This window comes from Xyrauchen texanus, chromosome 33 (assembly GCF_025860055.1).
Source record: "Xyrauchen texanus isolate HMW12.3.18 chromosome 33, RBS_HiC_50CHRs, whole genome shotgun sequence".
Classification (NCBI taxonomy): Eukaryota; Metazoa; Chordata; class Actinopteri; order Cypriniformes; family Catostomidae; genus Xyrauchen; species Xyrauchen texanus.
The window spans coordinates 26,680,572-26,703,370 of record NC_068308.1 but is presented as its reverse complement, the minus strand read 5'-3'; the positions used below and the strand labels follow the sequence as shown (position 1 = coordinate 26,703,370).

At 38.4% G+C, this 22,799-nt stretch overlaps 1 protein-coding gene across 1 annotated transcript; it reads left to right on the top strand.

Moving 5' to 3' along the window:
• The first annotated feature begins 525 nt into the window (after positions 1–525).
• On the top strand, positions 526–11,847 carry sh2d4bb (SH2 domain containing 4Bb). Its single transcript, XM_052102665.1, has 8 exons — positions 526–688; positions 1,781–1,940; positions 2,120–2,264; positions 5,773–5,911; positions 6,008–6,232; positions 6,592–6,714; positions 10,041–10,261; positions 11,755–11,847. Exons 1-8 carry the CDS (start codon positions 526–528, stop codon positions 11,845–11,847), a joined length of 1,269 nt encoding a protein of 422 aa, XP_051958625.1.
• Positions 11,848–22,799: the final 10,952 nt, after the last annotated feature.

Sequence of the window (22,799 nt, the reverse complement as noted above, 5' to 3'; positions counted from 1 at the left end):
TAGAGAGTGTTTAGGACTGTAACACACAGGCTGTAGTGTCATACACACACCTGTACAGCAGGGCCATTGCAGGAGCCAGATAGAGAGGGGGGGACGGGGTGAAATTAAACCCCATAAAGGATCAAAACACAAGAACAAAATACCATTGCAGGATGATAGCATTGGAGAGAGACCATACTAATATCAGGAGCTGGAAAAAAGTTCTGGAGGGAGACCTAAAGATCAGTGACATATAAGGTATTAAACAGGCAAAGGAACAGAGATGTAGATAAGAAGGAGGGCAAAGGAAAGAGAGGATTTCAAGTAGTTATGCCACACTAAAAAAGAGCTTTAGATCTACTCCAAATTACACAGTGCACATCCTGGACCTTCCTCGGCCAGTGAAACCCATCCTAGTGTAGAGGATCAGACACTTTGGCTTAGTCTGCATTGTCTAGAGGCAAAGGAAGTCAGATCAGAAGACTTAAGACATTAATATACCTGCACATCCGTCTTTACTCTGTTAGTCACAGGATCACTGTCAAGATGATGCAGCAAATTCTACAGGATATGTATATTGAACCTGACCTACTGGCTGAGCTTAGTGAAGAACAGAAACAGATCCTCTTCTATAAGATTCGAGAGGAGCAGGTGCGACGTTGGAACGAGAGGGAGAGCAGAGACCCCAGACCTGATGTGCACAAGAAGAGTGAGTTCACATTTCATTTTTTCTATATTAGCTATAAAAAGTATTTGAACCCTTAACTGACAAATGTATGAATTTGCATTAAACAACAAAAAATGTAATGCACGAACAATTTCAAACAAGTGCCATTTATTTTAAAGAAAGATAGCTCAAGCCTACTTTAATAAATATTAAACATATACAACAGCCTTTGGGGAAATTATTTCCTCAGAGAATGTCTGAAAGTTTAAAATATTTTTATAGTTTTGAAGTTTAATAGATTTACAAACAATACAGTAAGACAAACAGCCAGCTAGCAAGATATACTGTCACACAGATCGTCAGATAAACCATCAGATAGAAAGAGAAAGAGAGAGAGAGAGAGAAGTGCATCCTTCATCAATCAGTACATAATCTGACAGTACGCAATTTCATACGTAGTTCATAGGTTCAGTCAGTTTGAAGGTCTGAGCTGAGTTTGGTGGATGTAGCTTGAAAGCTCTAGGAGTTAGAAATATTGGCCTTAGTTTAGGGATTTTGAAAAACTCTAAACAAAGTTTGTAGAATAACAGGATGTTGGCTTCATCAAGCCAACAAAATAATTTAAGAATCAGTCATTGAAAGAAAAAATATTGGTCGACCACTACTCTAAATATTGGGAGGAAACATATCCCCCTAAATGTATTTGGTGGTTCCAGGTTCTCCCCATGCTCACTGGAATTAGAGACAGATGTTAGACATAATTTAGCTAAGGTGCAAGCGCCATTACTGCTTTCTCTCTCTCTCTCTCTGGGTGGACGCTCGTCCACGCCCCCCACTGCCACAATCATCTTACATCATCAGGTGCAAAACTATAATACATCCTTGCATCAAAGGGAAAGTCCCTTTGCAATGAAAGCTAATGTCCCCTTGATTTCAAATGCACTTACATTATCTTGTTGCATTGGCATGTTCTACAAAGGATTTCAGGAAGATAATCTCTTCTAGCTTTGTCGTACTGTCCACATTGTTTTGTCTTATCATATCTGAACACACACTAAAGGGTCTGGAAAGTAGAGAGAAGATGATTTCTGTGCTTCCTATCATCACACTTTCCCCCTTGGTGTCTCCGCCCAGGTCACCGCAGAGGCATTCAGTGGCTTCTGGGTATGGATGGAGAAGTGTGGGTGTGGGTACTGGGGGAGGCCCCTGGAGACAATCCCTTTGAAGACATTGTGGAGGAGTTGATGAAGGAGAGAGCCATGAAGCTGGCCCAACGAGAGGCACAGGAACTCCGGTGAGAGAACCATGCAACAGGGATTGAGGGGAGGGGGCTGTGAGAGACTGGGAATGATGAGAATGGGTAAAGATTGACAGATGTGATTCAGCTAAAGATGGAGAGAAAGAGAGGGTAATAATGATAGATGTACAGAGAGATGGAAAGTGCATCACTCATTCCCTGCTGAATTTCCTGAGGCGTGTGAAGGAGGCAGAGATTGAACAGAAGTTTCGAGATGCCATGGCAAAGGAAAAGGCTCGCTTCGTGGCTGAGAAATGGAGGGAGGAGACGGATGACAGAAAGGCAGCCAAGCAGGAAGACCGCATTAGAGAGAAACTGAAGGTGGGTCTGACTGGTGCACCAGTGGGCTAAAGCATTCCTTTGAATATATGACAAAAACATATTTTGATTCTTTATTTTAATATTTTAATTCCCTAACTTTCAAAGTATGTACTGATTTTGATGAAGAACTTATTGGCGGTTGATAAAGTACATTCTTTAGGTGTGTGTGTGTATAAAAATAGTGTAAATAGATTTCTGGACATACTACATCCACCATGTTGGCATTGTCATTTAACCTATGACTTATAAACAACAAACAAACAAAAAACAATTTACTGAAATGATAAAAAAGTAGAATTCAACCATGAGGAACAACTTTCTTGGTACTTATAGCACTGCCTCATAGTTCACTGTTCTCCACAATTTTTTTCCCACAGTTCCGTTAGCAACGGTGCAGAAATTACTTTTAACATGGGGGCGATGAGGAAATATTTAGAAAATCTATTATAAGTGACTACTACAAACACTATTGTAATACTATATCATGTTTGGGTGGGTGGAGACAAAAAGTAAACCGGACTTACGGTGCTGCCATCTTGACAAGCGCTCTGGGATGCTTTCACTTCAAGTGTTCGTTCATGGCAGTTGTATGGCTGTGATAAGCAATTTCCAATTTGAATATCTTACACAGCATCACATCATTGGGTCTCTGGCTAAAATACTCCCATGCTTTAGATCACTGTTTTTTTAGCTGCAGCTTGTTCTTCAAGGAATCCATGCTTAAACTGGGCGCTGCCATTTTAATTATTCCATTCCGACGCACCGACACATGTTATGCAAATCGACGTATTTCTGTAATTGCTGACGTCGATGAATTGTCCCAGAAATTGATGCTTTCTTTCACCAAGGATGCCTTAAATTTATCAAAAATACTGCCAAAATCATTGATTGCAAATTATTATTACAGTTTGAAATAATTGTTTTAAGTGGCATTTATTCCATTTTTTCTTTACCCGTGATGACAAACATGTACTGTGTCACCTATTCCTTACAAAAGCATTCTAAAGTGCTAATTTGGTAATTTTCTTATTATTAGAACAATTGAAAATTGTTGCGTTACCATGCTGAAATCACAATACAGAATTCCAAATACACAATTCAATTTACACAGTTTTCCCCATTTGTTGAGGTACTGAGTTCGTACAAGTTGCTTTACACTTGCAGGTCAAATTGTGGTTTTCATTAAACTCATGGCAACTTATTTGATTGGTGTTGCTCATCATTTACTCACCCTCATGCCATCCCAGATGTTTGACTTTCTTTCATCTGCAGAACACACACAAAGATTTTTAGAAGAGTATTTCAGCTCTATGGGTCAATTTAATGCAAGTGAATGGTGGCCAAATATTTCAAGCTACAAAAAGCACATTAAGGGAGCATAAAGTTAGCCATAATACTACATTGGTTAAATCCATGTCCTCTGAAGCGATTCAGTTGATTTTGGGTGAGAACAAACAAAATTGTAACTAATTTTCACTGAATATCTTGCCTTTGCAATCTCTAGGCATGATCATATTTTCAAGCTTGATTTCACTTTCTAGTGCATGATGCCTAGATAGTGCTATAGGAAGTGTAATCGAGCTTGAAATCCTGATAGCCAAGGAGACTGTTAATGTCAAGATTTAAAGTCGAAAAAGGAGTTATATTTTGGTCTATTCTTACCTAAAACCAATTGGATCAGTTCAGAATTGGTTCAAACCACTTGAGCCATGTGGATTACTCTTATGCTGCATTTAAATGCTTTTTTGAGCTTCAAAGTTCAGGCCACAATTCACTTATATTGAACTGACCTACATAACAGCTTTTTTTGTTTGTGTCCGGTAGAAAAAAAATGAAAGTCATCTTGGATCGAATGAGGGTAAGAAATTTATATGAACCATTCATAAATGAATGTTGCATTCAAGTCAAATCAGAATGCTAATATTTATGGGATGAGTGTAAATTAACACAGGAAAACTGAAGGGGGGAGTAGAGTCATATTATTGACCAGAACAGAGACTTGTGGGGGCGGGATTTTTCATTTGGGCCAATAAGCAACAACCCAGAACACCCTGGCAACTGCATAACAATGTGCTGAAACAGTTAAAACAGCTGTATAGCAACAACCTGACAACCACCTAGAACACCCTGTAAACTGTAGAGCAATTTGCAAAAAACACAGAAAACAACTTAGCGAGAGTATAGTAACAACCTGGCAACCACTTACTGTAGCAATGCGCTAACACACAGCAGAGATCACCATGACAACTGCATGGCATGCCCTAGCAACCATCCCGAAAACCCTAGTAAGCACATACTGTAGCATAAATGTGCAACAAAACAAATATGACATTTTAGCACCCACCAGAAAACTAGTTTTGCTTAAGCAAAGACCATTCACATCTTCATACAATATCAAAATAAATATTTATGGGCATCATGAGAAAATATATTAAAAAAAATATAGTTGGACATTTGCATGAGCGCTAGTAATTATTCATACACATACACATCATACCTTGTTTAAATGTAATCGCATGTGATTGGCTTTTATATGGACAAGTCTCCTGGAAAGGCGGGAGACTGTTCACACAACTTCATTATTTCACAGTTTTCATAATGTTTAAGCCTAAACTTATCAAATTAATTAGTAAAAAACTAACTTACATCTTGTCTACCCCAGAGGAGACAGAACACGCAATCTTCGCTTGTGATTTTGATTCAGATTTGTGATTCGCAAAACGAATGATTCAGACCGCTTTTTGAATCTTTTTGTTCAGTTCAAATGAATCATATTTAAAAGATTTTACTTTTTTTATTCTTTTAATGAATCACACAGCACTATCGTCGATCAGCATGCATTTTACACGTACAGTTGCTATTTTACTTAATTATTTCTTGCTGTGTTCAGTCGCAAAAGTAACGAAAGGGTCTGGAGAAATTTATCAGTGTAAAAGTATAAATTTTCTCTTCAAAATGTAGTAAAGTGAAAGTAAAAGTCCAAATAAATATTTATACTCAAAGTAGTGTTACTTTAGTACAATAACGAAGTATTTGTACTTTGTTACTATACACCTCTGAGTAGTTATAATTCATTTCTTTCCACCTCTGGGCAGTATGTATGTATATCTTGCCGCCTCAATTGTGACAGCATTCCCCAAGAGGTCAAATACTAAAGGGTTCTTTCATTTGGGCTTAAACCAGGCCTTTAATTAAGGTCTCATAATAGAGACAGAGGTTGAGAAGGCTTAATTACTATGTGTTCCATGTTCTGAGAGTGAATTATTTAAAAGTTGGCAACCCTGCAGAATGTAGATAGCGATCTCTGAGAGACAAGGCCAACATTTGTAAGTCTGATCTGTAAGAGAGTTGAGAGCACTTAGGTCTGGGTTAATGACACTGTCCACCAAATTAATCATTAAGATTGCAAGCTTAATGACACTGCAAATGGGAAAACTAAAGAAATCTAAAGAGAAAACTTCTGTGCCTTTGTGCTAGCCAAGGCTGATTCATTTTCTTTTTCTCTCAGAAATGTGAGGAAGAAGAGAGACAGAGAGGCGAGGAAGAAATCCGGCAAATGGAGGAGCGGAGAGCAAAGGAGCTGTACATCTCTTTGAAGCAGGAGGAAAAGAGGAGCGAACGCGATGACAAAGAATGGCAGGAACAATGTGCGAGAAACAGAGGAAATAGGAAAAAATGGGTAGATGGGCTGCTCTAATATAAAGTAGCTTATTTCTATTCAAATCTCTCTCTGCTTCCCACAGTGCGACGCTCCAAGGCAGCAGATGAGGAGATGAAATGCAAGGCACGGAGGGCTAGAGATGAATACAAGCGCCAGTCTCTGCGGGCTTTCAAGAAGGGCCTGGTGGCTGGGCTCAGTGGACTGTTTTATAAGACAAATCTGAATGGTATGGGTCACAACCGACTCCACGGCACGGTCATCGAACATCCGACCCTCTCGGCTGAGGCCAGCTATTCACCAGCAGCTGGTGCTGGCCCACTTCCCTCGGTACATTACCGGCAAAGACAAAACCGTCGTTACAGCAGTCCAGTTACACAGTTGCTCACACAATGGTAAAATCAATTATCAAAATCAATGTGTGGTAATAAATTATCTAGGCCATTCCCCATGTACAGAATTTGTTTCCTTGTCCAAATATTAAGGCTATATTAAATGGAAATACAGTATATGAACACAAGCAATACCTGCTGCCCAGGCTACATTATACATTCAGCCCTCAAATCCTTTTACTTCTGTCCCTAAAGGCTACATTACTCAATATCCTGATTTAGTTCAAGAGCATGAGTGCATTAATATGCCATTTTCTTCCATTTTCATTCAGCCCAGTTTGGATTCGTCCACCCAGGCCAAGCTCTAGGGAATCTATCATCCGCTGGTTTAAAGAGGAGCAGATGTCGAGACGAGCGGGATATGAGCGAAGCAGCAACTCCATTGCGCCATGGTTCCATGGTGGGGACAATTAAAACAATAAAATAAATTAATGCACAACAGCATAACAGCCCTTTCATATGACTTGTTTCAAAGCAAGAGCCATGCGCTGCTCTGAGCTCCACATAAAAAGTATTCATGTATTCAACTGAAGGGTGAATTTACAAGATTGATTGGCAGCAAGAAAGCGAGAAGTGTCCACTGTAGACAATGAAAACATGTATTTGAACTTAAAACAGAAGTCCTGGCGATTGCATCAATACAGAAAAAATTCAGATATAGATTACAGAGTATTCGTCTGATATTATTAATGAAACAGGAGCAGAACGAATCCCTGCATAAATTGTTTGTAAAAAAAAACTACACTTACATAAATGTCTCACACACACATATGTATACATATATATACACATATACTCACACTGTACTGTAATTACACTAATCGATAGATGATATTTACACTAAGTATTTAGTACTGCTAAGAACTGCTATTTAAATGATTTAGAGTCCCACAGACACCCTACACCCACCACAACCCCTATACCTAACCTTCCCTTCCCTACAATAGTTTTACTACAGTAACCATAGTATTACCATGGTATTTTGTAATAAAATCATAGTGACCACAAAATTAAACATGGTTACTATATTAACACCATATTACTGTAGTAATACCATGGTTAACTGCATTAAACCTATAGCTTCTGCAAAAAAATAAAATACATGCTTACTACAATATTACTAACCATGGTTAATTTTACCCTAATTAAACCTTTCTCTCCTTTATATTCATTTTTATTTATAATAAGTAGTATTAAAGGAAATATTAAGAGTGGAGATGGGAAAAAGAATGGGAAAAAGTAGGTCAAAACCAGAGTCGTCAGCATGAAAAAAGCACATGTACACCGTCAGTTCACCCCACACCATTACAGCAACACTAGTGGTACAGTTTGTCTTTCTACTAGACCAGAGGTCTTCAACTCTGTTCCTCATAGGAACCCACAACACTGCACATTTTGTAAGTCTCCCTTAGCTGACAAACCCAGTTTAGGTCATGGAGCCTCTGCTAATGAGCTGATGATTTCAATCAGGTGAGGGCAACATCCAAAAAAAGCAGTGCTGTGGATCCCAGAGAACAAAGTTGAAGACCTCTGTACTAGACAATTGGAGTGCAAATAGTGGTGCTGTGTGGCAGGTGCTATTTGCCCTTAGTTCAAATAGTCAAGGAAGTTTTTCATTATATCTACACTGATCAGCCACAACATTAAAACCACCGGTGTACTGTGTAGGTCCCTCTCATGCCGCCAAAAGAGCGGCAACCCGCATCTCAGATTAGCATTCTGAGATTCTATTCTGCTCACCACAATTGTACAGACTGGTTATTGGAGTTAACGTAGACTTTGTCTGTTCAAACCAGTCTGGTCATTCTCTGTTGAACTCTCTCATCAACAAGGCTTTTACGCCCACAGAACTGCCCATCACTGGATGTTTTAACATTTTTGGCACCATTCCGAGCAAACTCTAGAGACTATTGTGCGTGAAAATCCCAGGAGATCCGCAGTTACAGAAATACTAAAACCAGCCCATCTGGCACCAACAATCATGCTATGGTCCATATCACTTAGATCACATTTTTACCCTCTCCATTGGTCGATGTGAACATTAACTGAAGCTCCTGACCTGTATCTGCATGATATTTTTGTATACCACTGCTGCCAAATGATTGGCTGATTAGATAATCGCATGAATGTTTGTTGGTGCCAGACGGGCTGGTCCAAGTATTTCTGTAACTGCTGATCTCCTGGAATTTTCACACACAACATTCTCTAGAATTTACTCTGAATGGTGCCAAAAAAAAAAAAAAACATCCAGTGAGCAGCAGTTCTACGGATGGAAACACCTTGCTCTGTTGAGAGAGGTCAACGGAGAATGGCCAGACTGGTTCGAACTGACAGATAACTGCTCTGTACAATTGTGGTGAGAAGAACAGCATCTCGGAATGCTATTCTAAAATGCAGGTTGGCGCTGTTTTGAAGGCATAAGGGGGACCTACACAATATCAGGCAGATGGTTTGGAGCCACTTTATATTATGTAGCCTTAACTACTATATACTTAACCATTTGATACAATGTACTTGTACAAAGCACATACGTGCTGTTGCATTTGAATTACATTTGAATTACCTGCATTTAATTGCGTTTTACACTGTTAACTATACCCCTAACCCAACCCTTACCCCAAAACCTAACTCTAACCCCTTATCCTAACCATACCCTTACTCCTAAACAAACCCATACCTCAACAACAGTAGCAGCAAATGTGGATATTATGCAGAACAACATGTAGTCACAGAGTAAATACATAGTATTGTATGTATTTAATGTTAGTACACATTAGTTAAGGCCACCTCATATAAAGTATGACCAGTGGTTTTAATGTTGTGGCTGATCAGTGTATATTGTGTTGTATCTATCCATTTATCAAAAGCTCTGACTTGAGCCATTTCCATGTGATCGTCTTAATGCTATCCGCCAGGAGAATCAACATCAATTTCTCATCATTGTTGTCCCAATGTTAATCTCAATCTTATAAAATTTTTCCATCTTAGCTCTTGGGGATTTTAAATTATTTTAAGACACCATAATGACAGGATGCAGTCCCATTTCAGTCTTGGCAGCAACCAGTGTGACCTTCTCCTGATCAAAGTTGAAACTTTTTTACTGCTAAAGTAACATATTACAAAAAAATACTAGTTACAGAGAAAACAAACTAATATTGCCCTGTATCTAATGCTTTATTCCATAGAGTTCAATTAATTTGGACATTGCTGATTAAAGTCATGTGAAATGGCCTCTATTGTATTTTTTTTTTTTAAATGTACTGAGTTAGAATGGAACAAAACAGCTTAAAATTCATCATAGTTTAATGGGAACGAGCAGTAGTTTAATGGCTGCATTGAGGGAAAGATATTGATTACATTGAGAAAACACGAATAGAAGAGCCAGAAAGGCGAGAGTCAGACAGGCAGACTCTATAATTTACAGCTTGTTTCAGGTTGATTTGAGCCACAAAGAGTGGCCTGTGATTGAACAATGATAAGATTAACGAGTGTCTGAGTGATGGACTGACTATTTGACCAGGCCACATGAGAGATGTGCCAGCGCTACTCTAAGATCACGGCAAAACACCTGCACTTCCTGGCAGTCGCAGCTGCACTCTCACTCAATCTCACTACATATCTCTCTCCCCCTGTCTGTCACTGTGCCTCATTCTGTCTCTGGCTTTTCCTTAACCACAAATCTGTCTTTCTCACAGTCACCTCTCTCCTCTCTCTGTATTTCTGTAGGAATAATATCACGGCAGGAGTCAGAGGATCTGCTGATGAACACAGCAGAGGGCTGTTTCCTGGTCAGAGTGAGTGAGAGGATCTGGGGGTACACTCTGTCCTATCGCACCGCCTCCAGCTTCAAGCATTTCCTCATCGACGCCTCGGCTGATTATTACAGCTTCCTAGGTGTTGACCAGAACCGTCACGCCACTTTAGCTGACCTCATCGATTTTCATAAGGTAAGCTCAGAACACTAGGGCTTAAGACATATCTCCCATTCAAGCCATGAGTTGGAATTTTGAATTGAAGTGGCCATACCCCATGGATGTTGAATTGGAATAATAGGAAGAGGAATTTACTGAATTGCAATTCAAAATTCAACAATTACACAACAGAGGACTTTCCTTTCATTGAAACAAAACGGTGTATTAATTTTTGAAAATCTCTTCGTCCACACTGGCATTTTACAAGCGTTTTCCAAAAGTTTCTCATCCACACTGAAATGTATGAAAACTCCCTTACTGCGATTGCAAAATATTGCCGTTCCATGTACGGTCTGAAACACAATAACCCTCATGTTCCGGCAGCGGACAGCAATTCCGAGTAAACTTCCCGTCGCCTTTGAAGGAATGTAATGTGTAGGTTGTACAAAGTAACATTTATCTTTAACGATGCTATCAAAGTGAATAGAAGGCCCAACAACATGGGCCGCAATCTTGATTGTTTTGGGTTGAATGGATCACATTGCGTCACATGCAACAAATACATCATTGTTTTCAGATATCTCCGTTTCCCTTCCTACAAGGCGAAGACGACTTTTCAAATGTATCCACTAGCAAGAGTGTTTTCAAAAAGCTCAGTTTGCGCTGTGAAAAATAGCATCTCAACTGTGTACGGAGGCCACATTGTAGAGAAAAAGATGCGTTTACAAACTAAAATGTATTATTGTGGATGTGGCCTTAGACTTATTTTTAGACCCAAAAATTTTAATTGTCATTTACTCACCCTCATGTCCCTCCAAACTACTCCTTTATTCTGCTGAACACAAAAGTAAATTATTTTATAAATGTCCTGTTGGCTGAATTCAATACCATGGAAGTACATAGATAATCACATTAACGCTTAATAAAGCACCCAAAAGTATCATAAAAGTAGTCCATGCGACTCGTGCATCACATACATAGAATTCAGAATGCATCCAATTACTTCGTATAATGACCAGACTGCAATTTAAGTCATTATTGACTCTCAAATCAAATAATTAATAAAATCCATAATCAGCGCTGAAATCCAATATGGCAGCTTTGTCCATGACTTATACCTCATTTATTTCTTTGCAAGTCTCACAACCAAATATCATTAAGTTATGAATTTCAAAATTTTTATTTCATTCAAATTGCAATAAAGCATACTGATTGCTACCTTGGTCCAAATTCAGTCAATGAATTACAATATGAAAAGCCTTCTCATCTCAATTATGAATTGTGCAAACTCCAGAACTTTTTGCTGGAACCTTTTTCTACTCATCGAATAGTAGTACATGTGTAGCGTGACTGACAAACATACTCACAGGGTGATCAAAGAACACATGCATGGGGCACAAGTAACATAGACGCTGCAGGCACACCTGTCCTTCCATCTGTACATTTGATTGAGAGAACTGATTAGGTTGCTAATGTCTGTCCCAGAACTGATGTTGATGTCTTTGGCTGACGATCTGCTTTTCTTCAAGGAGGAGGTAATCACTACTTCAGGAGGAGAACTACTTCAGGACTCCTGCAGGCCAAGAAGCTCCACAGCTGACTATGGAGGGCTTTTTCTCTGATTTTGTCTGGTCTTCACTTGAAGGAATAGTTCACTCAAAAGTTCTGCTATAACTATCTCACTCTTGTGATATTATAAACCAGAGGAGATGGTTTGAATATCCCTGTCCATCTTTTCAATAAAAAGGTAGGTAATAGAGATTCACTTTGAAGTTTAAAAAGGACCTGAAAGTATCATAAAAGTAGTTTATGTGGACTGTGCATCATACTCCAGATCTTCTGAAGGCAGTGAACACCGAAGGAGACACGTTATGAACTGCACCTGTATTGAAAAGACGGACTGGGATATTCATTCAAAAATATCCTTTTGTGTTAAGAAATTCATATGTGTTTGGACAGATTTATTTATTCATTTATTTTGAGTAAACTATTCCTTTTAAGCTGCCCATATACATTATTTTCAAAAAGTAGTGAATCACAGAACGCATTAGATACACATCCTTTCAATAACACTGCACAAACATCTAGGTTCATTTGTAGTGTAAAGCTTTTCCTTTCAAAATGTTAAACGATTTTCTGTTAAACTAATTCACTTATTCAGCAAATGTAAGTGATAGTAAAGGGGTGGTCACACGACTTTAAGCATTTGGAATTATTTTGGACATGCAACAAATATGGGCAACACGATATGATGCAATACTCCAGGACTTCTATTTTTAATAAGCTATAAAGAATAACAAATTCTCTCAATTCCACAAATCATTTAACTTTAAAGTTTGTATTCTTCATATTGAGAGGTCAGTAGGGGATATTTAGATAAAATACCAGTGTTTGTCAAATTAAATTTTTTTCTTTCCGCAGTACGAATTTGCAGGTCAGTGTTGACTGTAAACAGGGGGGTCAGCGTTTGGCTGAGGCTTTTGATGGTAGAAGCTATAACTCCACCATATGTGGACAAAAAACATGTTTCTCATTTAACAGCCATTCAAAAGTAGCCATGTACAGTATTCTGACAATTTTTTGCAAGCAACATATAAATAAATTAATTAACAAATCACAAAGGACTCCGGAGTGCATATTTCTGAAGTTACTTCCACAACCTGAGCAACTGATATTGAGATTAATGGGAATGCTAATGGCCAGCTCTTTCCTGGTATTTTAGACCTCCTTGTTGGTATGCAGCAAAAGAAGAAAGGTCTATGAATATGCTTGTGTTCCCACTCTCCTGTATTTACACATGAATATTAATTGAACATATGAATGGAAAAAGTGTAGTGTTTAAGCTTTAGGCTGCACACATTGATAAAGCGCATCACAGTGAATGCAGTTTGAAGCACCAGACGGGAAAAAATGATTCTGCCTGTTCCATGTCCTCAAGTATCAAAATCACCACCTCAGTTAGCTTTCTACATTACCACACTTTCACACAGAGGCATACAGGAGGATCAGGTTTCCCTGAAGTGCATGGCTGACCTTGCTGATCTGCGCATTGTTCAAGGGAAGGAGTTATTTCAGCTAGTGGCACTGACAAAACCCTGACAAACACAGCTTTACAGTGGTATGCAGGGTGACAGAGAAACTGTGATGAAAGATGATGGAAAAAAAACATGGGAAATGCAGTTTCAGTTTACCAATATATTTCCAGTCAGGAAAGTGTTTCAGATTGCAATCAGCTATTGAAAAGACTGGTGTGTGTTTAGTGTGTGTGTGTGTGTGTGTGTGTGTGTGTGTGTGTGTGTGTGTGTGTGTGTGTGTGTGTGTGTCTTAGGGGGAATGAAAAACGAGATGTATATGGATATAAAGACCAGCCGATGACAGTTCTGAAACTGTAACAAAGCCATCATCCTGGACACAAAGGTTCCTGTCAAATGGCAAAAACGCTTATCTAAGTAAAATAATACAATAATACATTAAACTGACACGATAATCTTCACAGCAACCATTCTACTAAAAGAAGACACTAGATTTAAATATTACATTTCCTTTTCCAATTCAGCAAGATAGTATAACAATTAAAGAAAGAGGCAATAATATAACAAATTGGATGAAAATAAATATTGTTGCAAACCGCAATTATGGGGCAAAGCACACAGGGGATATAATGGGTACAAAGCATTGGAGTTGTGCCATGCAGGGTTCAAACCAACCTTCTGCTCATCGGCCTAAATCATTATCTGCTGCACAAATTTGCCAAAAAGACATGACAAAATAAGAGACAGCACACAAAAGCATAGCTGAGAAAATGCTTTTGCTGCTACAGCAAAATGGTCTGAAGAACATCTGAGACAAATTTAATGAGAACTGTACAAACTTTTTAGGCGTAAACAGGGCTGAACTTGTAAAAATTAGTTTTGGTGGACCCAAGGAATCTAAAGGGGACAAGTACATGACTTTAGGCCATTGGAGTTGGACTAGCAGCCCCAAAAACCAGTTTGGCGACTTTTCAGACACTCAAATTAGGTTTTGTTTTTTTCTGGGTCAAAAATGGTCCTTGGTGGAGACTGACATTTACAATGTTTAAAGCTAGTTTATACAGGGGCCTGGGTAGCTCAGCAAGTAAAAACACTGACAACCCCCCTCTGAAATCACGAGTTCGAATACAGGGTGAACGGAGTGACTCCAACCAGGTCTCTTAAGCAACCAAATTGGCCTGGTTGCTAAGGAGGGTAAAGTCATATGGGTTAACCTCCTCGCTCTCGGTGGGGCGCATGATGAGTTGTATGTGGATGCTGCGGAGAAAAGAATGAAGCCTCCACATGCGCTATGTCTCCGTGGTAACGAGCTCAACAAGCCATGTGATAAGATGCGTGGATTGACGGTCTCAGATGTGGAGGCAACTGAGATTTGTCCTCTGCCACCCGGATTGAGATGAGCCACTATGCCACCATGAGGACTTCAAGCTCATTGGGAATTGGGCATGCCAAATTGTGGAGGAAAAAAAAGGTTAGTTTATTACATGATTGCAATTAATTAATATATCACATAATTACTTAATTGCATTTCATGTTTACATTGAATACAAGTTATTTTTCATCATCTAAATATCTGGAACCTTTTGAATTCGACAGGATTTTTTATTTTTTTCAGTTTCTTTCTTTAGAACCTTGTAAAAAATATCATAAAAGCAGAAGAAAAAATATATTGGTTCTCCATCAAAACACTGAATAATATTATATAATTTTTTTTTTGAAAATAATTTAATATTATTTCATTATTATTTAAAATTAATCTATGCCATGCTATTCATTTTCATTTTTAAACACAACTGGAAGTTGCTGGTCCAGGATGAGAGATATATCTGCTCCTATGAGAGTGCAGCTGTCAGCTTCTCCTCTCCTCACCTGCACAGGTGATAGTAAGCAGTTTATATAGCGCAGTTGTTGCTTCAGAAATGTTTCAAGCGTCTCGTATGCACTGTTCCATCTGTTTGAAAATCGCACGACCTCATCGCAAAAGCTACGATGGACTTCAAACCTTTATCATCAGGTGTGCGCACTGTCCTGACAAGCGAGTAACCGGCAATAAAGCAAAAGCCAATGAAATGGAGATTGCGCAAAAGTAGAGAAAGTCAACGGGGGAAAACCCCCCAAAAAGAATTAAACGAAAACATCACCAACATCTCCCGAACTTTCCCTGTTGTGTGCAAATAAGAGCAATAACCGGTGCGAGCTCGTCATTCCTGTTGTTCGTTGGCTTGTTATCACAAATAAACTCTCCCGTTGCCATTTGCGTGGGTTTGTGAAAGAATTTCGGGATTGTAGTTTCATTCGGGCACAAATTACATGTGTTTGATACAGCTGGTCTGAAAACAGTCATGTTTGTGCACTTGACTTTAGTGTATGAACTTAACTCGCCTCTTTGTTTCCACATCTGTCTGTCTCAAACTGAACTCAGAATCGATTCAGAATAGTTTTAGTATGAATCGCGATGCATTTTTTCCCCACCCCTACTATACACAATGCACATTTTTTTATTAATTTAAACCGACTGATCTCAGTTCAGGAGAAACTGTTCGATCATTTAACGGTTAAACTTTCAAAGTATAGAGTCATGTGTCAAAACAACATGGCGCTGATCACAGCGGAGTTTGTTTTTGGGAGAAAAGCCAACATAACTACGTCTGTTAAGAAACCTAATTACGTTTTTATATTTAAACCTGTTTGAGTCAAAAATTTTAGACTCTAGTATCATCCGATAATTGAGCGATTTATAGCAAAACAACATGATGCTAAACACAATTTAGACTAATGTGTACTTTAGTGCATATTCCATAGAAATCCTATACTTCAGCTGCGGGCCGTGCATTTAAAATCTAGACCTTCGCTGCAATTATGCCATTATGAAAGCACAGTTTCACAATGAATAAGAGGCTATGCCTATCCATTAGTGGCAGTCAACTTATAATACCAACTGACATTTTAAAAACACGTGCACGCACGAAAGCCAGAACTTGAATCAACACTTAATGCTCAAGCAAGCCTAATTTTAACTGCAGCATGACTGTTTTGTGAAATGAGCTATTTCAACGATTATGAAGGAGGTCTATAATACCTGGAAAAAATCGATCTAATAATATTTGCCATTTAAATATTGCTTCCAATAAATGTAATTTTGTCAGGGTACACGGTTATTCTGCATTCAAGTTGGATGTGGGATATTCCTACTTGATATCTCGGACCATAAATGGGTGATTCTTCAACTATGGTACTCTTTGAGCTAGACAGTTTCAGAAAATAAAAACATTTCTACAAACAGTTTTTTAGTATCAGTTGGTTTCTCAATCTGTCTAGAAACCTTCCCTGAAGTTGGCTGTGATGATTTGTATTGAATAATATATATATTTTGCCATTTTTATCTGACAGTCCAAGAAAACGGTCATTTCCATCACATAGCAAAACATGTGTTTTGAAGAGAAAATAATTAAAAATCTTCTGTTATAAATATATTTGATTAAACAGCACACACATCTCTGATCAAATTTGTAATTTATTTATTTTTCAGAAATGTAACTGTAAAGATTTTACAACGTTTACACTAAAAAAACACCTAAAACTAGATCACTGGAATATTTCATTTACTTATCATAGCTCAAAATCATGTATTTCTCAAAGTGTATACACATGCCTTACCCCTAACTGCACAATTATCAACACCACTGAATATAGTTGGTTTGATTGTATGTTTTTATATGTTTTACTTTAAAATATGTGTTGTGGTGGAAATGACATGGCGTGGCGAAAGAGACCGAGTGTGGCGGAAATGACAAAGATAGGCAACTTCCAATTAAAAACTATTTTTCTACTGCTCTATGTGGTGAACCAGAGCAAATCAATAAGCAACAGCATTAGTGAACAAAAACATATCAATATTTTTTAATGAAAAACAAAGAAAAAACATGAATATGTGTTAAAAATCAGCAAATAATTTCTTCACTGTTTTCTACATGCTGAACTAGAACAAACTAGTACAAACTAGAGCAAACCCTTTATGTCATCATTACCTTAATGTAACCTTAATATAACCAGTTGAATAACAGATAAAATAGGCAATATTTTGAAATCGAAAACTTAGCATGCTTATATGCTATATGCCTATATGCTGAACTAGAGTAAACACTCTGTACTTAAACGTTACTGACATGTGTGTTATGTCGTAAATCCATGTACTGTCAAACGTAATCATGTGGAATAACAACTTGAATCTGACTAAATAGACATTGTATTTGCTAAATACTGTATTTCTTAAACTTGCATGGCCAGAGGTTCAGTTATGTTTCATGGTCAAGAACAGAGCATATTTCCTTCCAAACTATTGGCTCCACCATCACATGCCTCTTTGTTACTGGTTGAGGCTCTGGGACCAGCCTGATCACATCTTCTGGCCGGTACCAAATTACATCATCTCTCATAGGCCAGAAGAACTTGTTTTTGCCAATATGACTCATGGTTCTCACCAGAGCACAACCCTCAGGGTCCAGATCCTGTATAATGCCAGGGTAAGGATCCCCCATCATACCGTACCACACACCAACTTCCAATCAGTCCCTCATGCAGGTCTATGATGGGTTGAGAGGTGCTGGTAAGTGTGCTTGAACTTGGTGATCCCAATGCAGTCTCCATGTTCTGTGCTCCCAGTATGTCGACATTTTTGAGACCAAAACACTGGCAAGGATGGGGATCTGCACAAAAGCAGCTGAGAACTCGTCAAGAAATCTCCCCCGGTCTTGTAGAGACAATCTAAAAGAACAAAATGCATTTAAACACTGTGGAGATATAAATTGAAAAATGTTAAACTCTCATTACAAAGGTGACGTGTGATACGTGATGTATCTGCATGGTTCCTTTGATGGCCAGCAGGCCATCAGGAAGGAGACTATCCATCTCTTCAATTTCCCCCTCAGTGATGTACATTAACTTGACAGTCGATGGCTGGTTAAGCAGTTGTTCAAACAACACTTTTCCAGTTGGAAGGTCAATGCCCTTGGCAACAAGAGAGTCTGCCTGGCGCTTAACAGGCGAACCAATTCCATCAGCTGGGCCCTTCCCATGTCCGGCCTCCAGAAAATTCCAGGTCACCTTTTGGAATCCCAGCTCATATGGTACTTTGCTCAGGAAAAAAAAAGTTCTTTTTTTGACCTATACTGAGTGGTTGGGCCATCACTTATGACATGCAGGGTGGTTGCAGCTGTGTTTAGTTGTGTGAGGTAGGGAAGAACTTTTTTGAGGTGAGCCCAGATTGCAGGTGGGTCATGGCGCATTGAGGAACTAATGGTGCAAACAGACACAACACCATTCTTAGTGTGAGCCACACCAGTATGGAGGCTTACCTGCTGGTGGGAATCACCAAAATGGACAGCTTGGATTTCATTGTAAAATTTGCACATGTAAATTTCTGCGAAGCCAATTTGTAGAACAATACTGTCTTCTTCAATCTTTTCTTTTAGTTCTCTCAAAGACAGATATTGGTGTTTTATGTTGTGAATGTGCTTTCCCATCTTTTTCTTCAGTTGGTCCGAAAAGTCATCCAACAGTGTCTTCAAAGTCCCATACACTTTTTCATTCGTTGTGTGGTGAACTTTAATAATTTCTTTGGAGCCATCTTTTTTTTTCTCTCTCTATCTTCCACAGAGTTTCTCCATTCAAACCACCAGGTTTGCTCCCCAGCATCGAAGGCAGAGGTTTGGAGCTCATGGTCTTTACAATCCAGGCACTCCCTGTGCATGCATTCTTTTGTCACATTTTTGCATGCAATTGAATACATGAGATCGGTGACTTTAGACATTTTAATGACTTTGTGAAAGAACAGTTTGTTTGCCATGAACTGTATGTTTGAGTGTAGCTTACACAGACATGTGTCTTTGATCGTTGGTGTAACAATCCAAAAGGGTCGCTTTTTGCAAAACTCTGCATAGGAGAGTCTGACTTCGGGATTCTCATGTCTAAACTTCAGGTGCAGTGTCTGCATAGAATCCACCAGGAAGCGCTTTTGCATTTTATTTTTCATCTTTGTAACTGTTTCTTTCTTTCCAGTAGTGGCCCTACTGTTATCACCGCGTTCTAAAAACTTTGTTATCTTTTCCTTCACTTCTTGGCTGACTCTGTTTCGTTGTGTTTTGCGGCCGAGTTTGTCAGCCCTTGTCATATTTGTCCTGATTAGCTTTGTAGAGAATCCAAATTCTTTCTTGGCCATGGTGACCAGGCGGTATTTTTTTAAGATCTTGCCAGCCACAAGTTTGGAGATCAGTTGCCGAGCTTTACAATTGTCAACATTCTGATACTTTTTTCTTATTTCTGACATAATGGTGTTATGGAATAGGAGTGTCTTCTTTAATTGCTTGCTTCCTTGCTGCATCTGTTGCTTTGTTTTCATTTTAGGTGACTCTAGGGTCCCCAGGTTCTTCCTAAGTCGATTACTTCTTTTTTTGTATTTTTCAACTTTTCTGAGGGCATCCTCAAGCTTTTCTTTAATGTGATTAAGATCTCTGTACGCCTTTGCTCTTGCCTTCGCAACCTTTTTTCTCCCTCTTTTCCTGTGGAGTTCTCTCTGGTGTAGGCTCACACAGCTGAGGTGTTTCAGGGAAGTCTTCTGCATTAACACTCATGTTGTCTGGTGTTTGTGGTGGTGTTGTATGTGCCATAAAACTATTCACTGCTGAGACCATTTTCAATTTCCTACGTCTGTTTTGTTGAAAAATTCGCCACTGTCTTCTCAATTTTCGATGTTCTCTTTTTGGCATTTCTGTCACAGATTTAACAACACCTTGTTGCTTTTTCTTCAGGTATATTTCTCTGTCCTTCTTGAGGGACTCTGCATATTTAAGTGGATCTGATTTTATTCTTTCTCTATATGATCTTGACCTCTGTGCTGTGGTATTGCTTGCCATCTTAAAGAAAGAGCCAAGACATCATGTAAAACTTACTTATCTATTGTTCTCTTATTTACAACAATATTGTAACAATAATAAATAATAAAATATTTCCTTACTACCTTAACTTAATTATATGCATTTTGTTACATTAAAGTTTTAGTACTATAGCCCAAAAAATTAGCTGTTTAGCATGAACAATGTCATTTCCACCACAACCTGTCTTTACCACCACATTGAACACCGTGGTGGAAATGACTGTGGTGGAAATGACATTTCCCCCCTTTCCCTCTAAAATATCATGCTATGTTAGCCTGCTAATATTAGTTTTAGAGTTAGCATTAAATATACACAAATTACACATTATTAAATTAAATTTATCCAGTTATTTTTACGTCCATGTGAAATATGAGCAGTTTGGAAATGATGACCAATAAACATACTCTCAGTTTTAGTCATATTTACCTTGATATTTCTTCTTTTCATTACTCCCTGAAGAGGTCACCCTTTCACCCAGCCATGTGTTCCACTGCAGAGTTTCTGTTGCTATGGTTACTAAGTATACAAACCTAAAGCAATGATCCCAGGATTCTATTTTGTACAGTGTGGTGGAAATGACAGTGAACCCAAGGGACAAGGGTTCTACTTATGAAAAATATAGGAAAATGTGAATAAATATTGCAATATATAATATGTATAATTGAAATAGACATTATCATTTTTACTTGAAATCTACATTATTTAAATATTTAATTTAGAATTAAGCAAGGTTGAGGGTACAAAGTCTGGCTTAGGGACAGAGGGAAAACAGTAAAAACCATGCATAAAAGGCCTCATATTATATAATAAAAAGAAGGATTGACCCATGATACATTTTTTATAAGTTCCCCTTAGGGTGAAGTAAATGTGACAAAAACAAAAAAGAAGAAATGTTTTTTAGATTTTATTATTTCATCCAGGGACAAGAAAAGTACCATAGTTAAAGAATCACCCAAATGCATTCCATTCCCCGATATTCGGAAGATGACGTTTAAGGAAACAAAACTACAATGCTTCCATTAGCTCAGCAGGGGTTTGACTCTCATTAGAGATGTCTCCTAGCTACCCAACTGATAAACAATGCGGCAGCGCTAACAAAAGCAGGCATCCCACCTCTCCCGGAAGTCTTCCGCATATTGATAGTGGTTCCCTGACGCCCGCAAATTATATACAAATATCCCGGAATTAATTTGTAATTTTTTTTTTTAGAGCGAGCGAGAGAGAGAAACCAGAGAATTTCAAATACGGTTTTGGAGAGACCGAGAGAGTTCTCTATGTGGGCGTACTTTACAGTCGACCTCTCTCTCTCTCTTCAGTTCATACATCAGTTCAGTGTACCACTTTAGTTCAATAACATTACTGTCCTGCAGCGCTATGACAGTGTCAAAAATTGTTGTTTTTTTTTTTTTTTTAAATACAAGGCGCACTTCACCCCAGACTACACTAAAGTGTACCCCTGCTTAATAGGTGTAAAAAAAATTATAATGACAGTTTTGCTCACTGCACTGTTTGCAACAGCGACTTTTCGATAGACCATGGTGCTTTAAATAATTTTAAAAGATTAACAGGTGTCATTCGTTCATTAACATAGCTATCGCTGGCTAAGAAGCTACTCTATTGATGTCCAACGTGATGATGCCATACTGCCAGTAGATTTGCTTAAAGTTGTAATATAATAAAAATACTACTCCACGAGTTGAATAATATAATAGTACATATATCCAACTTGGTTTACAGATTAAACAAAATCACTAAAAAAAAGTATTACATAGGACAATATAATAAGGAAAAAACCTAATGCTTTTATTTATTTTAGGGACCACAACATATTAGGGAGGATAAGTGCAGGGAAGGCTGTTTAAGTATTTCACAGTTAATTTCAACAGAAACCCAAAGTCTGACAGAGAAGGTCACAAGAGCCGAAGTGTACTTCACATCTTTCATTGTTGAGCATAATCTGCCATTCCAGGTGTGTAAGCACACAGGCAAGTTAAGGAAAATGTTTCCAGATTCAGACCCCAGAATAGTTCAGAATGTTCAGAGGATCTGTAGCCTACAATGTTCAGAGGATCTGCATTGCATCATCCATGCAACAAATGCCTTGAATGATCTAATTGTGTTGGATTTAGCGGTGACAACTGCAATGTGATGACTGGCAAATACAACTGTCTTATCAAGAGATAGCATTGCGGGGGTGGTGAAGCTACCTCCCTGCTGGGTGGGATGTCTGCAAAAGAGATTATAATATACACCTGTTTCTGCAGGCGTTTGTTAAACAAGCATTAATATCATGTAATGTGGAAACAAACTCATTTATCTGTATTAATTTATACAGTGAATGTTTATCACTTTGTATATCTCCCTGAATGTCGACATGTTTGTGCGAAATCAGAGTTCAGAATTTCTGCACGAGCCTAGTTGTAATTCTGACCTCAAGATGCATTCCATTTGCACTTTTCCTCGAAGGAAGTTGATCCGTCTTTGAGTAGAATGGAACGCAGCACTATTCAAAACTGACACTGAATGCTCAAGCAGCCTAACTTACACTAAGAAGACTCCTTATGTTGCTATAACAATGCAAAAAGCACTTACCAATTTACTTGAAGTGAA